The sequence below is a fragment of the Apus apus genome, chromosome 10 (assembly GCF_020740795.1).
Source record: "Apus apus isolate bApuApu2 chromosome 10, bApuApu2.pri.cur, whole genome shotgun sequence".
Classification (NCBI taxonomy): Eukaryota; Metazoa; Chordata; class Aves; order Apodiformes; family Apodidae; genus Apus; species Apus apus.
The window spans coordinates 611,653-631,366 of record NC_067291.1 but is presented as its reverse complement, the minus strand read 5'-3'; the positions used below and the strand labels follow the sequence as shown (position 1 = coordinate 631,366).

Sequence of the window (19,714 nt, the reverse complement as noted above, 5' to 3'; positions counted from 1 at the left end):
TGGCTCAGCCTTGCCAGCTGGAGGAGATGCTGCTTGAGGGTCTGGGTGCTGCCCAGTGGCTCCCATGCCACTGTCTCCCCTGGCTGCTGGCCTGGCGGAGGGAGCAGGACCCAGGGCCCCCCCTGGCCCTCCTGCAGCCACCAGTGGGTGAATCTCCTGACCTTGCTCAGTGACAGCCATGGCACTGGGAGATAAGACACATGTGGAGGGGGGACTGGAAATTAATTCAGGGACTGATCCATCTCTCTCTTCCTCCAGCTTGGCTTTCAGCTTTTTTTGGATCACAGTGAGGCCCTTGCCCTGGGAGATCTGCCCTGGGCCTTTGTGTTTTGCTCCTGAGCTTCAGGCAAGGGAGCAGGAGAGCCACCTCATCACCCCATGGCTGCTGAGCGAGGGCCTGTTTGTTCCAGTGCAGAGTGAAATATGAAATCCCATCAAGCCACCTCGCTTATTAGAGAGATCGCTGCGAGCTGCTTATTATGCACTGTGGCGTAATGCAGATTACGAATGTGACCAGGCGATAATTAGCAGAGCTGGAACTGTAATTAAACGCTCCTGTGCTGTGCTGTGGTTCCTGTCACAAAGTGAAAGGGAGTTGAACGGTTTGGAAACCTGCAGCTCCTTGGTGGGCACAGGCAGCTGCTGCTCCAGGGCCATGGGGTGAGCGCTCCCCCGTGTCCTGCAGCCCTGCTCAGCTCCTCACAAGCCACAAGCTCCTTCCTTGCTGCAGATTTGGTTGTGATTTGCATAAGACAGCATTGAGGAGGGGGGGTTGTTTTCTTTAGCCCCCTTCAAAGGATCCTCACACCTCCAAGCATCTTTCTTGCCCAGGATCTGCCAAGATGTTCAGGATGAGGTTGCTGTGTTTCCTGGGGGTGGTTTGTCTTTTGGGGTGCAGCCCTCTCTGACCAGCCTTCCTCAAATCCTGACATGCAGCTGAGGCACTGGCCATGGGGCAGCCTTGGAGGCTGGGAATGAGCTCCTGGAGGACAACTGGTCGTGCTGGTGTGAGCTCGGAGGCGGTGCCAGGGGAAAATTGCAGTGGAGCATGAGCTGTGTGGCTGGCAGAGGGGACCTTAAGGTCTCGTCACTGTGGCTGGAGACCACCAGGCTATCTTTAATGCTCAGTGGGCTGAATGTACACTGTCCAGGGAGAGGATAGATGTAGGAGGACAAGTAGAGAGCTGCAGGCAGTAGGTACCTTGTGTTCTCCTGGTGGAAGAGCAAATCTACTTACCCTGGCAGAGACAGAAGGTCTGAAGAGTTCTCCACAGGGTCATGTTGGCATCCCCTGCCCACAGGCATCCCCACGGCAGATGTGGTGTCCTCCTCACTGCTCCTCTGCCTTGAAGTTTGCCTCTTGCAGATGGTATTTGTGTCGCTGAGGGTGTAGAGAGGCTTTGTGGGGTCAGTAGTTTATGAGGATGATCCAGCCACTCACTGTGCTTGTGGGCACCCTTTGGTGTCTGGCTGACAAGGTGGAACATGCAAACTTCTGCTAGTGCTACTGGTCTTGCTTAAAGGATGGAGGCATGTGAACAAGGGAGGGTCTTGGCAGTTGAGCAGGACCAGAATGCCAGTTCAGGGTGGGAGTCATGCTGTTTAGAAGCTGTCAGCAGCATTGGCCAAGGAGAGCCAGGGAGTGATGGTGGGTTGGTGTCCATGTTCATTCTTGGTGACCAGCAAGCCTGGTCTCTCCGGGGTTAAAATAATCTCTCCTCAGGAGGCTATCTTTTGGTGTAGTGCTAGGTGATCTAGAGGGATCTTCCCCTGCTTGAAGCCAAAGCCCAGATCAGCACCCACTGATGAGTTGATTCATTTCCTCAGCCTGCTTCTCTTTTGGGGTTGCTCAGTGTCTTGCCAAAAGAAAGAAGGTCTGAGCAGTGTGTGAGCAGCTAGCCTGAAAGCTGCTGCAGATCCTTGTGAGCCAAGGCGAGGGGATGGCTGACTGCAACTGGCTTGGCTGATAAGCCCTGAAGGACAGGAAGGTCTCCACCCTGCCCTTCCTTTGGCCATCAGCAAAATGAGCCCATCAGCCATCCTTCTAACTCTGCTCTAATCTGCTAGCGTGGCAGAGTGGCCAAGGACCTTGGCTTGTCAGCAGCAGGGTGGCTTGGCTGTGGTTTCACTTGGCATGTTGATCTGCTGGCTTTCCAAGCCTAGCCCTGGCTGTGAGATGTGATTTCCATGCACAAGGAGAACATGATGTCTGGCACTGTTGGCTCAGCCATCAGGTGGATCAGGCTCCCAGGGGGATACTTGTGCAGGGAAGAGGGATGTGATTAGAACCCCTGTGTCTTCAGGTAGTCACAGGGTAGACTGGGGAGGAGGAGGATGTTAGGTTTTGTGAGTGCTGGAGGGAGACCGCTACTTGTTTGTCCTGTCCTGCCAGTTGAGCAGAAGCCTGTGATTTTATTTTTCTTCTTCTAATGAGCCATCAGGTCCAAAGTCATTGCTGGCATTAACATCTGAGGCATAGCCAAAAGGCATCCTCACCAGGGATGGTTACACCATCAAAAACCATTGAGGAAGGAACTTGGCACAAACTCCTCAAGCAGGACAGCAGATATCTCCTGTGGAGGGACTTTTGGGTGTGATCTACATGACTACAAAGTGCTGGCTCTTCATGGTTGTGTGGGTGTGGGCATGCCAGGGTGGGAGAGACCTGCACCATCCTTGTCCTCTGATGGGGTGTGGGACTTGCGCTGCCTGCTGGCACAGGCATTGAGGTGGCAGCCCTGGGCTTGAGATTCTCCAGGAATGTAGATGCCCGTTGATACTTGCTCTCCTTCCCGTATTCCTATCAATGACTGATGTGTTTCTCCTTCCCCACAGATGGAGTCTCCAGTCTCTACACCTGCAGTCCTGCCCTTGCACCTCCTTGTCCCCGTGGTCAACAACGACATCTCATCGCCTTGCGAGCAGATCATGGTACGGACCCGCTCGGTGGGGGTGAACACCTGTGACGTGGCCCTGGCTACTGAGCCCGAGTGCTTGGGCCCCTGCGAGCCCGGTACCAGCGTGAACCTGGAGGGCATCGTCTGGCAAGAGACAGAGGATGGTAAGTGTCACCAGAGAGCTTTTTGCTGTCATTTTGGAGCTACAGCAATCCCTTCCCTTGTCCCTGCTGTGTTGCTTGTTGGCACTTTCCTCCCACTGTCCGGGTGGTCAGGAGAGAGGAGCTGTGTGGAAGCAGCAAATCTGTTCAGCAAAGGCAGTAATGGGCCAAAATTTTCATCAGCCCAATGTGGCGTTGTCCCCTCACCCAGGCAGCAGGCAAAAATCTAAGCTGCTTGCTCCAAGATCTAACTCATCTGGAGGTGCCATAGGAAAGGCTGTGCCAGCCTGCGCGGGAACTCTGCTGAGTTGACTTCGTTTCTGCTTGGCAACCCGCATGTCTGTCACAAAACCACTCAAACCCCAGGAGGTGGCAGAAATCTCCTGCTGGATTAAAAAAAAAACCCGGGGGAGCTTTCAAAATCAACGCAGGGGGAGATCAGGCTCTTGCCTCTCCTGCCAAGCCAATCGAAGCTTTTCTTTTTCCTGGCTGGAGCTTGTCTCATCTGCACACAGCTTGGTTTGTGGAGAGTAAAAAGGACCTTTCCCAGGTCCTTTTTGATGGGGTTTTGTTGGTGTTGAGGCTCTGCCAATAATGTAGGGATGAATAGGTGGCTCAGCAGACCACGGCGAGCGCTGGAACCTGGCCTTCCCTCCTTGGAATGCTGGAGCTTTCTGCTTCAGGAGGCTGGAGGTGAACTCCTATTTGTGTCTGGCTTCACCTGGGGTCTGGAAGCAGAAACAGCCCAGAAGCTTGAAGGTGAGAAAGGAGGAGTCAACTGATGGTTCGCCTCCGCTGGGTAACCAAGAGCTCCTCTTAGACATCTGCTCCTGCTCTTCCATCACTGTTGCGTGTGAGGAACAAAGCTGTTGTCCTGAATTCCCTGGCTATTCTTCACTGCAGCCATCTTTGTTACCTCCAACAGAAGCTGAACTGAAACCTGCATTCCCAATAGCTGCTACCAGGGGGTTTCCTTCTTCCCCATGCTTTGGGAAGGTGGGGATGGGCTCAGTTTGCCTTTCCTCTCTCCCTATTGGGAAACTGGTTTTGAAACTGTGATTGGTGCTGAACCGAGTGCTGCACTGGCTCCTAATGTGGAGGTGGTGGGCCCTGAAGTTGTTCCTGTTGAGAAAAGCATCATGACCTGAGCTACTTGGGAAGAGAGGAGTGCATGGACTGCTGGGGGAGACTGGGATGTGATTCTTTGGGTTGGGGACCTCCAGCTATCTTGCACTCCTCTGCCCCCTCTTCACCATCCGTCCAGTATGGACAATTCATCCAGGCTGAGGCAGCTGGGAGCTGTAAATGTTTTTTCTATTCTGCTCCAAGGGCAGGAAGGAGCCACACATAAAATTAGGCCCAAGGAACCTCTTGCTTGAGCTGGGCTTGCAGATGGGGGCAAGGAAACACAGTGCAGGAGCATTCAGGGGCCTGGCTCTGCACACCCTGGGGCTGGGGGATCTTCTCAGAGAAAACATGCCCAGAGTTTTCTGATGCACCTGTGCACCATCACAGCTCCCTTGATGTCTGTGAAGAGCTCAATTGCTTTACAAGGTGTGATACCTTCTGCTGGGGAAATGAAGGCTTGGCTGGGCTGAGTGATGGGACATCCAGCAGTGCTGAGGAGCATCAACACCCCTTGCTTTTGGGTCTGGATGGTAATCCTCCCCATCCTTCCCATCCCTACCAGACTACCCTTCTGGTGGGCTTTCTCTCAACCCCAAACCCTTGGAGCTGCAAAGTTTGCTGCAAGTCCCAGGACTGCTGGAGATCCCACAGGCAGCAGCAAAGATAAGAGCTTGGACCTTTTTTTTGGTGGAAATCAGAAGAGGCTTGTGGTGGGCAGAGCAGCCCAAGTGGCTGTGCCAGGAGAAACAGAGCATCCCTGAGGCAGAGAGCGCCAGGGCATCCCCCACCCCTGCAGTCCTGCTTGAGAAGCAGTGATGTGTGAGCACTTTCTGGTTCTCCTCCCTTTTCTCCTGCTTCTCACCACACCACGAAGCTCTGCAGCCCGTCTGCCTGTCTATCCGCATTACCCCCTGCTCCACAGCCCAAGTCAGCATTGGCTCCCAGGCACCCCTGGCCTCCTGCAGCCTGGCTATTTTTAGTCTGCAGTGACTCGATGAACTCCTGTGAAGATCCTTCTCTACTGGCTGTTACTTGGTTGCTACTGTTGGGAGTGATGACTTGTAGAGCCAGCCCTGCAGAAGACAAATCCTGCCGTTGCCTTTGGTTTCCTCTAGTCTGCTGTGCCTGTTGGTTCCTGTTGTAGCAGTATTTCTTGTCCTCGAGAAAAAGGTCAGATGAAACCATCCGTTGTTTCCTGCCTGGTGTCTCTCTCCTGCCTTCCCACCATTAATGAGGGGGTATGCTGGAGGAGATACTGGACCTGGCTGTCCAAAGCTGGAGCTTGTGAAATGTATAGAGCTGAAGGATAGAGGGGAGAAAGCAACACCAAGGGCAAGTCTACAAATTCAAACAAGGTGCTTTTGGCACCAGTGAGGCTTCCTGTGTGGCTGGAGACCATCCCCAAGAACTCCAGAGGGATTCTTCACCAAGAGGGATCCTTCTCTGCCTGCACTTCTTGTGATGCTGCAGCCTCACTGGACCACTCGGAAAGGCCCCAGAGCAGTAGGAGGACTTATCTCTGTGGGGCTGGCGGATCCCTCCTGCTCCCAGAGGGTTAATGAGTGGAAGGGCTTAATTGCAAGAGATTTGGTGAAGCAGTTGGCAAAGCCAAGGGAATCCATGTTACTCTCTCCTTGCCAGCAAAAGCCTCTTTGGGCTCAGGCAGCTGCAAAACTTCCCTTCCTGCAGGGCTGGTAGAGGAAGGCAACGTCACCCTTCAACCAGAGCTCCCTTTATGGAGGAAACAGCTTTTGGGTTGTCCTTGGGGCTGAGGAATCATGGAGAAAGGTTCCTAAAGCCAAAGCCTGGCAATGCTGAAGCAACCTCGGGAGGAGAAGCTGGAACTGACCCATCTAAGCTGGGAGGGTGAAGCTCCGAGGAGCCCCATAACATCCCTCGTACCTCGAACATTGCTTCCCTCTGTCTCCCAGTTTGAAAACCTGCTGCAAGACCGTGATGGCCACCAAAGGCATCCTGGTGGGCTCCCACCACAAGCATCTGGTGCAAGGCTTGTCGTCTGTCTGCTCCACCACCACTCCAGGTTTTCAGAATGAGGTTTGCTCTTGCCAGTGGTGGGCAACAGTCGTGCATGCTCTGCTGTGACACTGTCCCTTCACCAAGCCCCTCTTGTGTGCTGGAAAGGTGTTTTTTGGAATGCTTTTGGTGGGAGCAGCTGGCTCAGCAGGTCCGCCTCATTCTGTGAGGTGTGATTTGAATCTGCAGGAACTATTAACTGCTGGGATTATGTGGGAAAGCATTGCTCTGTTTGTTGCTTCCTTAGCTGCTGGGTCTCCTCCATTCCCCTTGCTAGAGCTAGTGTCACCAGGCTTGCAGCACATCACCCCTTCTCCTCTGCTTGCAGGGAACAGACTGGGGCCTGTGCTGTTGGCAGCCAAAACAAGCTGGTGTCTGACATTCAGACCCTCCAAGCAGTGAGGATCATGGTGTGGCACCAAGAAAATGGTAGCAATCTCCTTCTGCCCCCCTTGCTGCAGCTTCATACTGGCATGGTGGTGGGAGTCACCCAGTGGCTCTCCAGGCATTTCCAGTTGACTGGTGCAAACATCTCCTGGGGGTTTGACTGAGCATGCGTGTCCTTGGGGTCTGCAGATGCCAACAGGGAGACACCCTCACTTGGAGCAAGAGAGAGATGCGATAGGTTGGGAGAGGGTTGGGAAGGTTTGGAGGGTGAGGGCAAAGCCTGGAAGGTTTTATCATAACTCTGAGGAAGCCTGACCTCAGATTTGATGGCTTTGCCTGTTGAAGGTGCTGTCTCGCCCTTACCCGTGGCCTTCGGTTGTGCCTCTGGTTGCTTTTTGCCCCAGGGATGTTTTAAAAGAGGGATGTGCCAAGATTGTGTTGCTTGTGGGTGGGCGTTGGGGCTTCAGAGGGGCTGCACAGTCCTCTACGGATGTGCTCTGGTCTTCATAGCCATGGGGTCTCTAACACAGACACAGGGGTGGCATTTTTAAGGCTGATGCAGCAGGGGTGAGGAGCAGGAATCTGGATTTGTTGTTGGCTTTAATGGCATTTTTCAAAGTAACAAGCAGTTGTAAATCCTCTCCAAGGTTGCTGAGCTCAATGTGCTGCTCCGAAGCCTCCTAAAGCCCTGACAGCATGGCTCTGGCTGCTGTCATCTCCACGTCAGGGATCCAGCAGCTTGTTCTGGCTGGAGCCATCATCTGGTGTTGCTTGGTGGTGGGACATCTTGTCTCTGGCCCTGCGAGGGTTGCTGGTGTGTTGGGCCGCTGCCGTGCACCCTTCTCCCATGTCACCAATAGGAGGAGGCTGCAAACCCCCCTGAACATGGCAGCTGCTTGTGTGCCAGCCTAGAGGAGCTTTATGGTCCAAAAGTTGGACATGAGCAAGCAATGTGCACTAGCAGCCCAGAGATCCACGGTGGAGCAGATAGCCGCCCTGCAGCCTGTGGAGGACCTTATACCACAGGAGGTGGATGTGCCCTGAAGAAAGTTGTGACCCTGTCGAGAGATGTGACTCTGCATTAGAGCAGGCTCTTGGCAGGAGCTGTGGCCTGTGGAGAGGAGCCCACACAGGAGCAGGTTTTTTGGTAGGACTTGTGACCCTGTTGGGGACCCATGCTGGAGCAGTCTGTTCTTGAAGGACTGCAGTCCATGAGAACGACCCATATTGGAGAAGTTCATGGAGAACTGCCTCCTGCAGGTGGAACCCCACACTGGAGCCTGGGAAGAAAGCAAGGAGGAAGGAGCAGCTGAACCACGTGTTGAAGTGGCCGTGCATGGGTCTGAAATCATCCCTGCTCACCATGGGAGCTGGCACCCTCATTTCTTGGCAGGGTTTGGAGATGTTTGTGGTTGGGCTTGGGGACTTCATCTTTGCAAAGGGGGCACATGTTTTGCCCTGATGTGATGGCACCTGGTGCCCACATCCCCAGTCATGGAAGAGCAGCACCCCAGCAGGGACTATCCATTGGAAGGTCTTAGTCTGGTTGGGATGGAGGACTTCATGCAGCATTGCCCTCGTCTATCCCACGTCCCCACCAGCTGGGGGCACCCACCAGGGACCATGCAAGGACCAGGCGGTGTTTTTTTTTCCATCCCCCAGCTCTCTTCGTCCCTTAATCCTGTAAAAATGGATAATCTCCTACTCTGTCTTCCTAGACAGCAACCCTCAGTTTTTCCTGCCGGGATATGACTCTGTGGTGACATGAGTGCTCAGTGGCCTGAATGCTGAGCAGATTTGGGTGATGTCAATTGCTTGAGAACATCCGAAGCATCACCTTCCCATGAAACCAAGTGGAGCTGGAGTTACCCAAGTGGCATTCCTCCTTTGCAAGAGCATTTCCAGGAGGATGTGTGGGCGTTGCCTCCTCACTGCCCGCCCTTGCCCTGCCCCTTGGCTGCTCATCATCCTGCCGCGGGAGGGGGATGCAGCAGATGAAGAAAGCTGCTTAGGATCTATCCCTGGGGTTTAAATTGTCCTGGGTTATTGTTGGAGGATTAGGAGGGGATTTGGTATGATTGGTCGCAGTGGGTTAAATATAGGCTGGTGTGTGGTGGAGGATTGATGTTCCAACAGGGAAGGGAGGGATGGATGCACGTCAGTTCACATTGCCCCTTCATCTTTCATCTCCCTCCTGCAGTCATGGTGGGAAAGAAAAAAAATGCCAGCACGTCCTTTCCAATGTTGTGTGCTGGCCCTGGGATGCACAGGAGCCTCCAGGGGCTTGTCATGGAAGTCACTTCCAGCCACCTGTAGTCTTGGCCAGCTTCAGAGAAGGGTTGAGCCAGTGCTGGCTGCAAGACAGGGAGGGCAGAGGGAGCTGGGAAGGATGAGCTGGTCCCTGGGATGAGGTCTGTGTTGGGGCTGCTGGTCCCTCAGCAATGCTTGGTCCTTCTCAGGATCCTGGGAGCATCCTGTGGAGATGCCCTTGAGATGCTGGGTTTGGGCTGGGATTCATCCAGCAGCTTCCCTGGGTTTTAAAGAGGGGGAGACAGGCTCCTGCCTGCCAAAAAAAGCTCTGTTAGGAGTCATGGGGGTTGAAGACCACCCTCTACACACTCTCCTTGAGATGCCTGGGATCAGCATCCCACTCTCTCCCTGTGTGGAGCTGTGGGATCCCAGCAGTTGGTTTTACCACCCGTTTCCACCCAATGTTGTCTCTGGCATTGTGTCCAGGCCACACCCATGTTAAGGCAGGTTCCCAGCACCGTCCTCTGAGGGCAGGACCTGGTCTCTCCTCCTGCTTATTGGGACAAGCTCGCTGTAGTTTGGCACTGTATCTTCCCATGACCCTGTCACAGCACCCAACGTTTCCCAAGAGGATAAGAGGAAGGAGAAGACCTGCAATGGTCTTTCTGAAGGAGACCCATGTGTCAGACCCTGGCTCTGTATATCCTCCCTGGAGCTGGCCTGGCACTGCAGGGGATCTGAGCTGAGATATCTAACTGTGCTTCAGGCACAGCTGCTCTGGGCTCTTTTGGCTCCATCCATCACCTGGATATCTCACCGTGCTCATCAACCCTTGCAACTGAGTTTCCTATCTCCTGAGTTTTAGCTTGATCAGGTAAATGTGCTTGGTCCTGTGGAGTCTGCTCCTGATCAGAATTAGTTCCGTGGTCCTCAGAACACCTCCAAGAAGAGGTGCTGGGGGGGTCACGTCTTCCGCGTGGGTGTGAGCCAGGCTGCTTCTGTTCTTAAATTCCGGGAAAAAAGCTGAAACCACCAGGTTTTCCCAGTTCCTGATGCCTTTTCTCTGTGATGGGAGGAGGAGATGTGACCCCATGGGTGGGTCTCCAGGCTGATGGGTGTCCTGGGGTGTGCTGGAGCAAAGTACAACAGGGAGGAGGAGGGTTGTTCCCCCGAGGTTGGGTTTTCCTGCCAGGGGGTGGTCGCTGGTGTGTGGATGCTGGGCTCAGCTTGCCATCTAGTGGCAGTGATGGCCTCTTCTGGAGGGCTCTGGAGGTACATGGCCATGCATGGGGTGAGGGGGGATTATAGCCCTGCTGAGGGGGCTGCACCTCTGCCTTGGGGTCCATGGCCTTGCTGGGAGCTCTCTGCATCACCCCCTGGAGAGGGTCCCTAGCTCTTTTTTCCCCACAGATGGTCTTCCCTACCCTACTTGAGCACATGTGGATCTTCAGCCCCCCCTTAAGCCCTGCAGCCCTTTGGGGGTTGCTGGTTTTACCGTCCCCATGAAAACGGGGAAGAGCATTGGGTGGCTCAAGCGGGAGAGGTTGAGTGGGTGCTGGCCAGAGCTGTGCCAAGGAGGGATGAGCCCAGGGTTCTCTAGCTCCCACGTTGGTGCCCCTCTAGCCCTAGAGTCCAGGTACTGCCTCTCCTAAGAGCCCAAGATGCTTTGTCTGCCTTCCCTGGCCCTGGAGCTGGCCTCTTCCTCTGGCCTGTCTTGAGGGGTCGATCCCTCTGTCCTGCTGCCCAGGGAAGGGTCATGTCTGGCCCTGTCTGACTCTCTGCTCTCACCTTACAGGTATGCTGGTGGTTAACGTCACCTGGAGGAACAAGACATATGTGGGGACGCTGCTGGACTGCACGCAGCACGACTGGGCCCCTCCCCGGTAAGCAGGTGGGCGGGTCCAGGCACAGAGGGCAAACCTGGCCACCTACAGCCCTCGTGGCACCCAGTGTGCTCTGCCCTGTGCTTTGGGGGGTCAGCATCTCCTTGCCCAGCCAAACTGCTCCCCTAGCTCTTTGCCTCTACAGTCACAGGTTCCCTTGTCCTGCGGGCTGGAGATGGTTGAGCATTTACCATGAACCTCTCCAGTTCCTCCTTACTGGTCACTGGGGGGGACAAGGCTGCAGGATTGACAGCAAGGGGAGGAAGGAGGTCCCCACTGCGCAGTGGGGACAGCGTAGCCTGGCATGGCCTTATGTCCATTGAAACCTGCCTGTCCTCTTGCCTGCAGGTTCTGCGACTCTCCCACCAGTGACCTGGAGATGCGCAATGGGCGGGGCAGGGGCAAACGCATGCGCCCCAACAGCAACACGCCTGTCAACGAGACGGCTGCCGCCTCCGAGAGCAAAGGGACCAGCAACAGCAGCAAGACACGGGCAGGAGCCAACAGCAAAGGGCGCCGGGGAAGCCAGAATTCCTCAGACCACCGCACGCCACCCGGCAGCACGACAGAGGACGTGAAGGCCAGTCCCTCCTCCGTCACCAAGCGGAAGAGCAAACCCCTGTCTGACATGGAGCTGAACTCCAGCTCAGAGGACTCCAAGGGCAGCAAACGCATCCGCACGAACTCGATGGGCTCGGCAGCGGTGGCCCCTGCCGCCGTCAAGGTGGAGCCGGCGGTCCTCGACCGAAACTGCCCCTCTCCCATCCTCATTGACTGCCCCCACCCCAACTGTAACAAGAAGTACAAGCACATCAACGGTTTGAAGTACCACCAGGCCCACGCGCACACGGATGATGATAGCAAGCTGGAGGCCGACGTGGACAGCGAGTACGGTGAGGAGCCCTCCCTGCACGCCGACGTGGGCAGCTGCAATGGCGCTGCCAGCACTCAGAAGGGCTCGCTCTCACCAGCACGCTCTGCCACCCCCAAGGTGCGCTTGATGGAGCCCCACAGTCCCTCCCCATCCAGCAAGTTCAGCACCAAGGTCCCCTGTAAGAAGAAGCTGGGTGGGGAAGGAGACACCGACCCGGGTGCCCTGTCCAATGACGGCTCTGAGGATGGCCCCTCGGTGGCTGATGAGACGAGTAACGATGGCTTTGACTCTCTGGAGAAGCGATGTATCGATAAGGACAAGTCAAAGAAGGCATCTGGTGCTAAGCCAGAGAAGGTCCCTTCCAAAAGCTTGAAATCGGCCAGGCCCATTGCGCCAGCCATTCCCCCCCAGCCCATTTACACTTTCCAGACAGCCAACCTTACCACAGCCAGCCCCGGTTCTTCTTCAGGCCTCACCACCACTGTGGTCCAGACCATGCCTAACAGCCCTCAACTTAAACCCATCCAGCCCAAGCCTACAGTGATGGGAGAGCCCTTCACGGTCAACCCTGCCCTCACCCCTTCCAAGGAGAAGAAGAAGAAGGATAAGAAGAAGAAGGAGCCCAAGGAGGTGGAAAACCCCCTGACTCCCAGCAAAGCTTGCAGAGCAGAGGAAGGCAAGAGCCCTTTCCGGGGGGAATCCAGTGACCTGGGGACGAAAGGCGAGGGGCTGCTGAACGGCTCATCTGACCCTCACCAGAGCCGGCTCGCCAGCATCAAGGCTGAGGCAGATAAAATCTACAGCTTCACTGACAACGCCCCAAGCCCCTCCATCGGTGGTGCCAGCAGACTGGAGAACACCAACCCAGCCCAACCCATGACCCCACTGCACATTGTCACCCAGAACGGGGCAGAGGCGAGCTCAGTGAAGACCAACAGCCCGGCCTACTCAGACATCTCTGATGCTGGGGAGGACGGGGAGGGCAAGCTGGAAAGCATGAAGGCCAAGGACCCGGAGCAGCTGGTCAAGGAAGGTGCCAAAAAAGCTCTTTTCCCACCACAACCTCAGAGCAAAGAGTCTCCCTATTACCAAGGCTTTGAAACCTACTATTCCCCTGGCTATCCCCAGGCAAGCCCAGGGCCCTTGAACCCCAGTGGGCAGGCTGCAGCCGAGACACAGGCCTTGAAGCTGAAGAAGGATGAGGAGCAGGAGAATTCAGAGGTGAAGGTGAAGAGTGAGGGCTGTGAGGAGAAGAAGGCAGAGCTCGGCGGCTCCAGCCAGCAGCCCTCAGTCATCCAGCAGCGTCCCAACATGTACATGCAGTCCCTCTACTACAACCAGTACGCCTACGTGCCCCCCTACGGCTACAACGAGCAGGGCTACCACGCTCACCTGCTGAGCACCAACCCTGCCTACCGCCAGCAGTACGAGGAGCAGCAGAAGCAGCGGCAGAGCCTGGAGCAGCAGCAGCAGCGAGGGCTGGAGAAGAAAGCGGATCTGGGCTTGAAGGAAAGGGAGACAGCGCTCAAAGAGGAGTGGAAGCAAAAGCCTCCCATGCCCCCGACACTCACCAAGGCCCCGAGCCTCACAGACCTTGTCAAATCTGGGCTGAGCAAGGCCAAGGAGCAGGGAGGTCCCGACATGGCCAAATCTGTCATCATCCCCAAGCTGGAGGACTCGTCCAAGCTGTCTGGCAGCCAGGTTGCTGAGGGGCTCAAGGTAAAGCTGAGCGAGGCCAGCCACCTGGGGAAGGAGACCGCCGAGACGAAGGCTGGCGCCGAGTGTGGCCGGCAGGCGGAGGTGGACCCTCTCCTCTGGTACAGACAGGTAATGCCCGGTGCTGACCGCGAGCCTGGCCGTGGGCTTTCTCCTGCAGGAAGCCCCGCACCGTGGCTTCACTGCAGGGGTTTGCTGGGACTGTCACAGCAGAGAACATGTGTTGTCCTCTGCTTGTGATGGCACCCTGGGAACCTCCCCAGAAGGTTCTCTTGGGGGCAGCAAAAGGATGGGACTGGGAGGCCACGGGTGGGCCAGGGAGAGCCTGGGGAAGGGTGGCGGGGTTCTCTGGTCTCCTCCAAATCCAGCCTGGTTCTGGGGTAGGCAGGGCTGGGAGGAGGCAGCCTCTCTGATGGTTGGCTGGTTCTTGCAGGAAGCCGAGCCCCGGATGTGGACCTACGTGTACCCAGCAAAGTACTCAGACATCAAGACGGAGGATGAGCGGTGGAAAGAAGAGAGGGACCGGAAGTTGAAGGAAGAAAGAAATCGAAGCAAAGAAGCCACCTCCAAGGAGGACGGGAAGGACAGCACCAGCTCTGAGTGCAAATTGACCCCCACCGAAGAGGCTCGCATGGTGGGGAAGGACCCCAGACCCAGCGTCCATGTCCCTGTGTCTTCACCCCTCACACAGCACCAGTCCTACATCCCTTACATGCACGGCTACTCCTACAGCCAGTCGTACGACCCCAACCACCCCAGTTACCGGGCCATGCCCACCGTCATGATGCAGAATTACCCAGGTGGGCTGCTGGGGTCTTCTCAGGGATGTCCTTTTCTAGGCTGTCCCTGCTCCTGGAGCAGGAAACAGCTGTGGGACATCCTCTCATGCCTGGAGACACAGACATGGAGCCATGTGCTCCCTCTGTGCCACGCAAAGATGCCTCGTGCCCTGATTGCTGTTTTCCACCCCCAGGTTCATACCTTCCCTCCAGCTATTCCTTCTCCCCTTACGGGAGCAAAGCATCTGGCAGTGACGACAGCGACAAGTCCCGAGCCAGCCCCAGTGTGAGCTGTAAATCCAGCTCAGAGTCCAAGGCCCTGGACATCCTGCAGCAGCACGCCAGCCACTACAAGAGCAAATCACCCACGGTGAGGGTCAGGAGGGTGTTGGCTTTGCCCAGGTCTGTGCAGGAGCTTTGGGATGGTTCCTGGATCTTATAACCATCCTGGAGAGACTCCACCTACTGTGCAGTTTTGTCATTCCTGTGACTGTAGGAGACCTTGGGCTGTGGAGTAATCCCACAGCAGAATCCCTTATCCCTTTGGGATGGATGAGCAAAACCTGCAGGCAGGGCTGGCCCAGAGAAGCATCGGGGCTCCTCCAGGCCCCTGCAGCAACTGGGTGACGCTTGTCCTGGTGGGTGGGATACAGGGGCTGTCTTAATCCCACAGCATTATAGGGTCAGCATCGTCTCCTGGTTTGAGCTGGGTGATGGAGCTTTCACAGAGTCACAGAACTGTAAGACCTTTCAGATCATTGAGTCCAACCATTAGCCTAACTCTACTGAGTCCAGTGCTAACCCATGTCCCTCAGCACCACATCTGCACATAGTTTAAACACCTCCAGGGATAGAGACTCAACCAGTGTCCTGGGCAGCCTGGGCCAGTGTTTGATAACCCTTTCAGTGAAGAAGTTTCTTCTAATATCCAGTCTAAACCTCCCCTGGCACAACTTAACGCCATTTCCTCTTGTCCCATCACTTGTTCCTTGAGAGAAGAGACCGACCCCCCCGGCTCCAACCTCCTCTAAGGTCCTGAGAGCCAGAAGGTCTCTCCTCAGCCTCCTTTTCTCCAGGCTGAACACCCCCAGCTCCCTCAGCTGCTCCTGGTCAGACTTGTGCTACAGCCCCTTCCCCAGCTCCATGGCCCTCAATGTTCTTCTGGTCATGGGGGTTTCAATGCGGGGCTGGACACAGGGGGACCATCGCTTCCCTAGTCCTGCTGGCCAAACTAGTGCTGATACAAGCCAGGATGCCGTTGGCCTCTTTGGCCATCTGAGCACAGGCTGGCTCATATTCTGCCACTGTTGACCAGCACCCTCAGGTCCTTTTTTGTCTGGGCACTTAACAGCCACTCTGTCCCAAGCCTGTAGTGTTGCCTTGGGCTGTTGTGACCCAGATGCAGGACCCAGCACTCAGCCTTGTTGAACTTCGTACACTGGGCCCATTGATCCCACCTGTCCAGGTCCCTTAGCTTTGACACAGTAAGGCAAGAGCTGCCCTCAAATGAAACTTGTAGCCTCCCCACTGCTCTTGGGCTGGTCCTGTCATCTCCCAGCAGTGTCATGGGGAACCTTCAGGCAAAGGCAGGGTGAATAGTATCCCAGTGGGCCAGCCTCAAGTGCCCAGTGTGAATCCAATGTAGTGTCCTTCAGCATGTGTCTCCTTTCTCCTCTCCAGATAAGTGAGAAGACGTCTCAGGAGCGGGACCGCGGTGGCTGTGGGGTTGTGGGAGGCAGCGGGAGCTGTAGCAGCGTTGGAGGCGCCAGCGGGGGAGAGAGGAGCAGCGACCGGCCCCGCACCTCACCATCTCAGCGCCTGCTCTCCACACATCACCATCACCACCACCTTGGGTACTCACTGCTGCCAGCGCAGTACAACCTGCCCTATGCAACAGGTGAGAGCCCAACCTTGGCCTGCGTGGGGCCAGGCAGCGGGCACAGCTCAGGGGCACTGGGAAGGAGCTGTAACCACCTTTAGGCAGGGTGAGCCCTCTTGCCCAGCTTTGCTTTGACCAGATCAGGCTTTCCAGCTCCCCTGGCACACCTGAGTGCCCGACCTGGGCCACCAGCTTCTGACGCCACTTCTCCCCCACAGGTCTCTCTTCCACAGCCATCGTGGCCAGCCAGCAAGGCTCTGCTCCCTCCCTATACCCACCCACCCGGAGGTGAGAACGGTAAGGCTCTGCTCCCACTGCACCGGCATGGCCACCTGCTTCACCCGTGGGCACCTGGGCTGGGGTGGAGGTGGCTGGGATGGGGATGCCCTGAGGGTTTGGGGTTCACTCGCCGCCCTGGGGCTTGTGAGGCTGACTTGACCTTGGGCCGTGGCAGGACGTGACACGCTGGGACGCCTGGACTGTACGAGACATGTGACTGGCTCACATGGGGAAGCGCTGGAGACTCCGTTAGACATCAGTTGAATGGTGTTAATTGTTCCACTTGACGTTCCTGCCGTGATCCGAGGCAGACTATTGTCTTCTCTCCCCCGTCAGACACACACTGACACCCCCCTCTGTCCCCTTCTCTTTGGTGCGTGGCTGAGCTGGTACCCACGGAAATATTTATTCTACTGGGCACCGGCGCTCGGGATGGAGGTGACTCACCTGCCTGGTGCATATGAAGAGGAAACGGAAGCACTGAGGTTTCTGAATGGATTTGGGACCCCGCCATGTCTCTGTGAGCTGCTGCTTCACAAAGGGGCTGAGCGCCCACAAGACTGAGAGCGGGCAGGAGTGCTGCCTCCTGCCTGCTCCTTGCTGGGGTGGAAGCACGGGGCCAAGCCCCTGGTGGAGTCGCAGTTGCAGGAAGGGAAGGGCTGGTGGCTCAAGTGGAACCAAGGCGGGTGTTGGGGGCTGGGGGGGGGGGGTGTCAGCCTGGCTGGAGGCAGCCATGGAGCATGGGAATATGCTGCATGTGGGGCTCCCAGTCCCATGTGTGATCCTGCACCCCACAGCACCACCCACTCTGTGCCTGCCTGGGCAGGAGCTGCTGGCGCGTGGCTGGAGCAGTGGGTCAGGGGAGCTGGGGGCTGCTCTTGGCCTTGGCGAAGCAGCTGCTGCCCCCTGGATGCCTGGAACTTGGGGCCGTGCCCACCACCTCTCTGGCTGCCAGGGCTCCCCCCAGTGCCTTGCAGAGTACAGACCTGCCTGGAGCTCCTGCCCATGGCTTTCGAGTTGGTTTCTGAGCTGTGACTCTGCAACGTCCTAGCCTTTCCTCTGCCCCTCTGTCCTGGCAAGTGCTCCCCAAGTGCTGGAGCAGCACATGCCACTGGGGCCGGGGGGCAGGGCTGTGGCTTCTTCCCCTCCCCCTTCTGCTTCTAAGGCAGCTTTCCCAGGCAGAGCCCAGTGAGGAACGAGCACACCTGAGCTCTGCCAGAGGCAGTTGGGGCCACACATGTCCCTGCTCTGGCCTTGTGCTGGGGCTCAGAGCACCAGGTCCTGGGGGATGCCGCTCCCGGCTTCTCCCCAGCCCGAGGACAGGGGCTTTCTGGTCCTCTGCTCCTGTAGCCCCAGCATGGTTCTCCCCAGGCCAATGCTCTACCTCGGCCCTGCAGCAGCTGGGATGCCCTGGCTTGCACCCTGCTGCCCAGCCAGGGGGACAAGGGGGGGGACCACTGATCTCGGGGGGGGGGTGTGTGTGTGTGTGTGCGTCCGCGTCGCACCTGGCCCCGAGGGGCCCTGTACGGGGATGCTCTGCCCGCTGGGCTCTGTACATACTGTAAAAAGCAATTGTTTGAAAGCTGTTGTTTTGGGTTTTGTTTTCTTTCCCCAGTCCCCCCCATCCCACTTTACCGAGTTGGAAAGGAGTGCTCGCTGGGCCCAGCCCTGGCTCAGGTGCCAGCAGTGCAGTTGCCCCAGCCTGCTCTGCTATTGTGGGGCAGCTCATTTTTCTTTATTGTCTTTGCAAGGTGAGGGGGCTGCGTGGCCCAGTGCGCTCCTGGGGAGCCACGGCGATGCTGAGCGGCTGCTCCGCTCCCTGCGCCTCTCCCAGAACCAGAGGCAGGAGCCCCACATCTCACCCAGGGGTCATCCCACCTCCTGATCCTACCTCCAGCTTGGGCCGGTCCAGCAGAGCCTGGCTCCTGGGGGTGGGACCAGGCCCAGCTGCAGCTCCAGGGGTGCAGAGGAGGGGGCTGGGCTGGGCAGGGGGTGTGGAGGGGCTGCCACAGGCTCCGTCAGCAATGGAAGGGGGTCCGGGGAGATGCTGCTCTGCACCTTCCCACTTGGGTCCCAGTTGAGTCTCCCTTTAGATGTTAAAAGAAAAAATGGTTTAAGCAGAATAGGTTTGAGGTTTGGCGTTTTTTTGGGGTTTCCTGGTCAGTTCCTGCCCGTGGGGCTGGCACCCCGGCCCCCCCCCCCCCCCAAAGCTGCTCCCCTGCCCCTGGGGTTCTCCCTGCCCACCGGGCCCCGCCGGCGGCCGGCCAGGGCATCAAACCCTCGGTGTTTATAGCTCTTGTTTCCATTGGCGTTGCTGTGTTGGGTTTCATTTCAGTCTTCCTGATTCTGCCCTTCTGTAAAGTGTACATTATTACCAAGTTCCTTGTTTTTTTTTATATATATATATATAAATATATATATATACAAACTGTACTCTTCTTGCCTTTGTACATTTGGGCAAGGAGAGAGAATAAATCTTTTTAAGAGACAATCACAAACCTGTGAGGGTGGCTTTTTCTTCCTGCTCCCCTGAACGCTGGTCCTTTGTCCCAAAAAAGCTATGGCCAGTGATTTTGGGGTGGGTGGCGGGATAAAGGGATGTCCCATCTCAGAGGGCTTAAGCAGATGTGCTGCTCCCACTGAGCTCCTCGGTGTGTGGCCACAGAGGCTGTGATGGGGTGGCCCAGTGGGGCAGCAGCTCCTGCCCACCAGCACATGCAGCTCAGCCTGGGGCCGCTGCAGCCGCTCTCAGCTGTGACAGTTTGGGTCAGAACCACCCTCCGGGCTTGACCCCTGGGCCACTATCAAGGGGCAGCTGCCCCCTGGCCTGCCAGCATCCTGCCCTACATCAGGCAAGCCCTTCTCCATCACCCCAGGGAGCCCCCTGTGGAGGAGGCAGCTTGGGAACTTGTGTGCCACGGGGCAGAGCCGGGCTCCTCCAGTTCATGGTTGATGTGACCTGTACAGGGGGCAGCACCCAGAGAAATAAGAGGCAACTTTTAGGTTTTTCAAGAGGGTAATTTTTGAAGCCACTCAGTGGCCTGAGATCTTGATTTGCTTGAACCAGGGCAGGAGAGTATCTGGTGCTTGTCAGAAGAGATCATACTCCCAGGCTCCCATGATGAGAGCCTTGCACTATACCAGTAAATTCTACCAATGAGGGAGAAGCAAAGTGGTTCCCATCAGAGCAGGGCTGTGCCAGTAGAGGAGCACCGTGGGGTGGCAGCAGGGCCCATGCTCAGGGAGGCACCCGCCAGCCCGGGGAAGGAGGTGGGGGCAGCTCCAGCTACAAGAAAGGGTAAAACTTGGCTTTTCAAAAGCCAGACCTAGAAATTAGCACTGATGTAGGTAGGGAACAGGTGCAAGGTCGCCTCTTACCACTGTGCCACATGTGGAGCAAGGCCTGGTGCAGAGACAGGGGCAGAGATGGTCCCAGCAGCACAGCCC

At 56.7% G+C, this 19,714-nt stretch overlaps 1 protein-coding gene across 2 annotated transcripts in view; it reads left to right on the top strand.

The window, feature by feature from the left end:
* The window catches only part of ZNF609 (zinc finger protein 609), a 72,983-nt gene extending 54,748 nt beyond the window's left edge, over positions 1-18,235 (top strand). Inside the window, exons 3-10 of one of the 2 annotated variants that reach the window (XM_051628737.1) lie at positions 2,836-3,061; positions 10,653-10,740; positions 11,089-13,441; positions 13,764-14,130; positions 14,304-14,479; positions 15,790-16,006; positions 16,207-16,276; positions 16,443-18,235. In XM_051628737.1, coding sequence (XP_051484697.1) covers positions 2,836-3,061; positions 10,653-10,740; positions 11,089-13,441; positions 13,764-14,130; positions 14,304-14,479; positions 15,790-16,006; positions 16,207-16,276; positions 16,443-16,449 — 3,504 coding nt within the window. In that variant the 3' untranslated portion in view covers positions 16,450-18,235. Of the gene's footprint in view, positions 1-2,835; positions 3,062-10,652; positions 10,741-11,088; positions 13,442-13,763; positions 14,131-14,303; positions 14,480-15,789; positions 16,007-16,206; positions 16,286-16,442 lie in introns of both variants that reach the window. The other variant, XM_051628738.1, reaches the window with a different exon arrangement.
* The last annotated feature ends 1,479 nt before the right edge of the window (positions 18,236-19,714 follow it).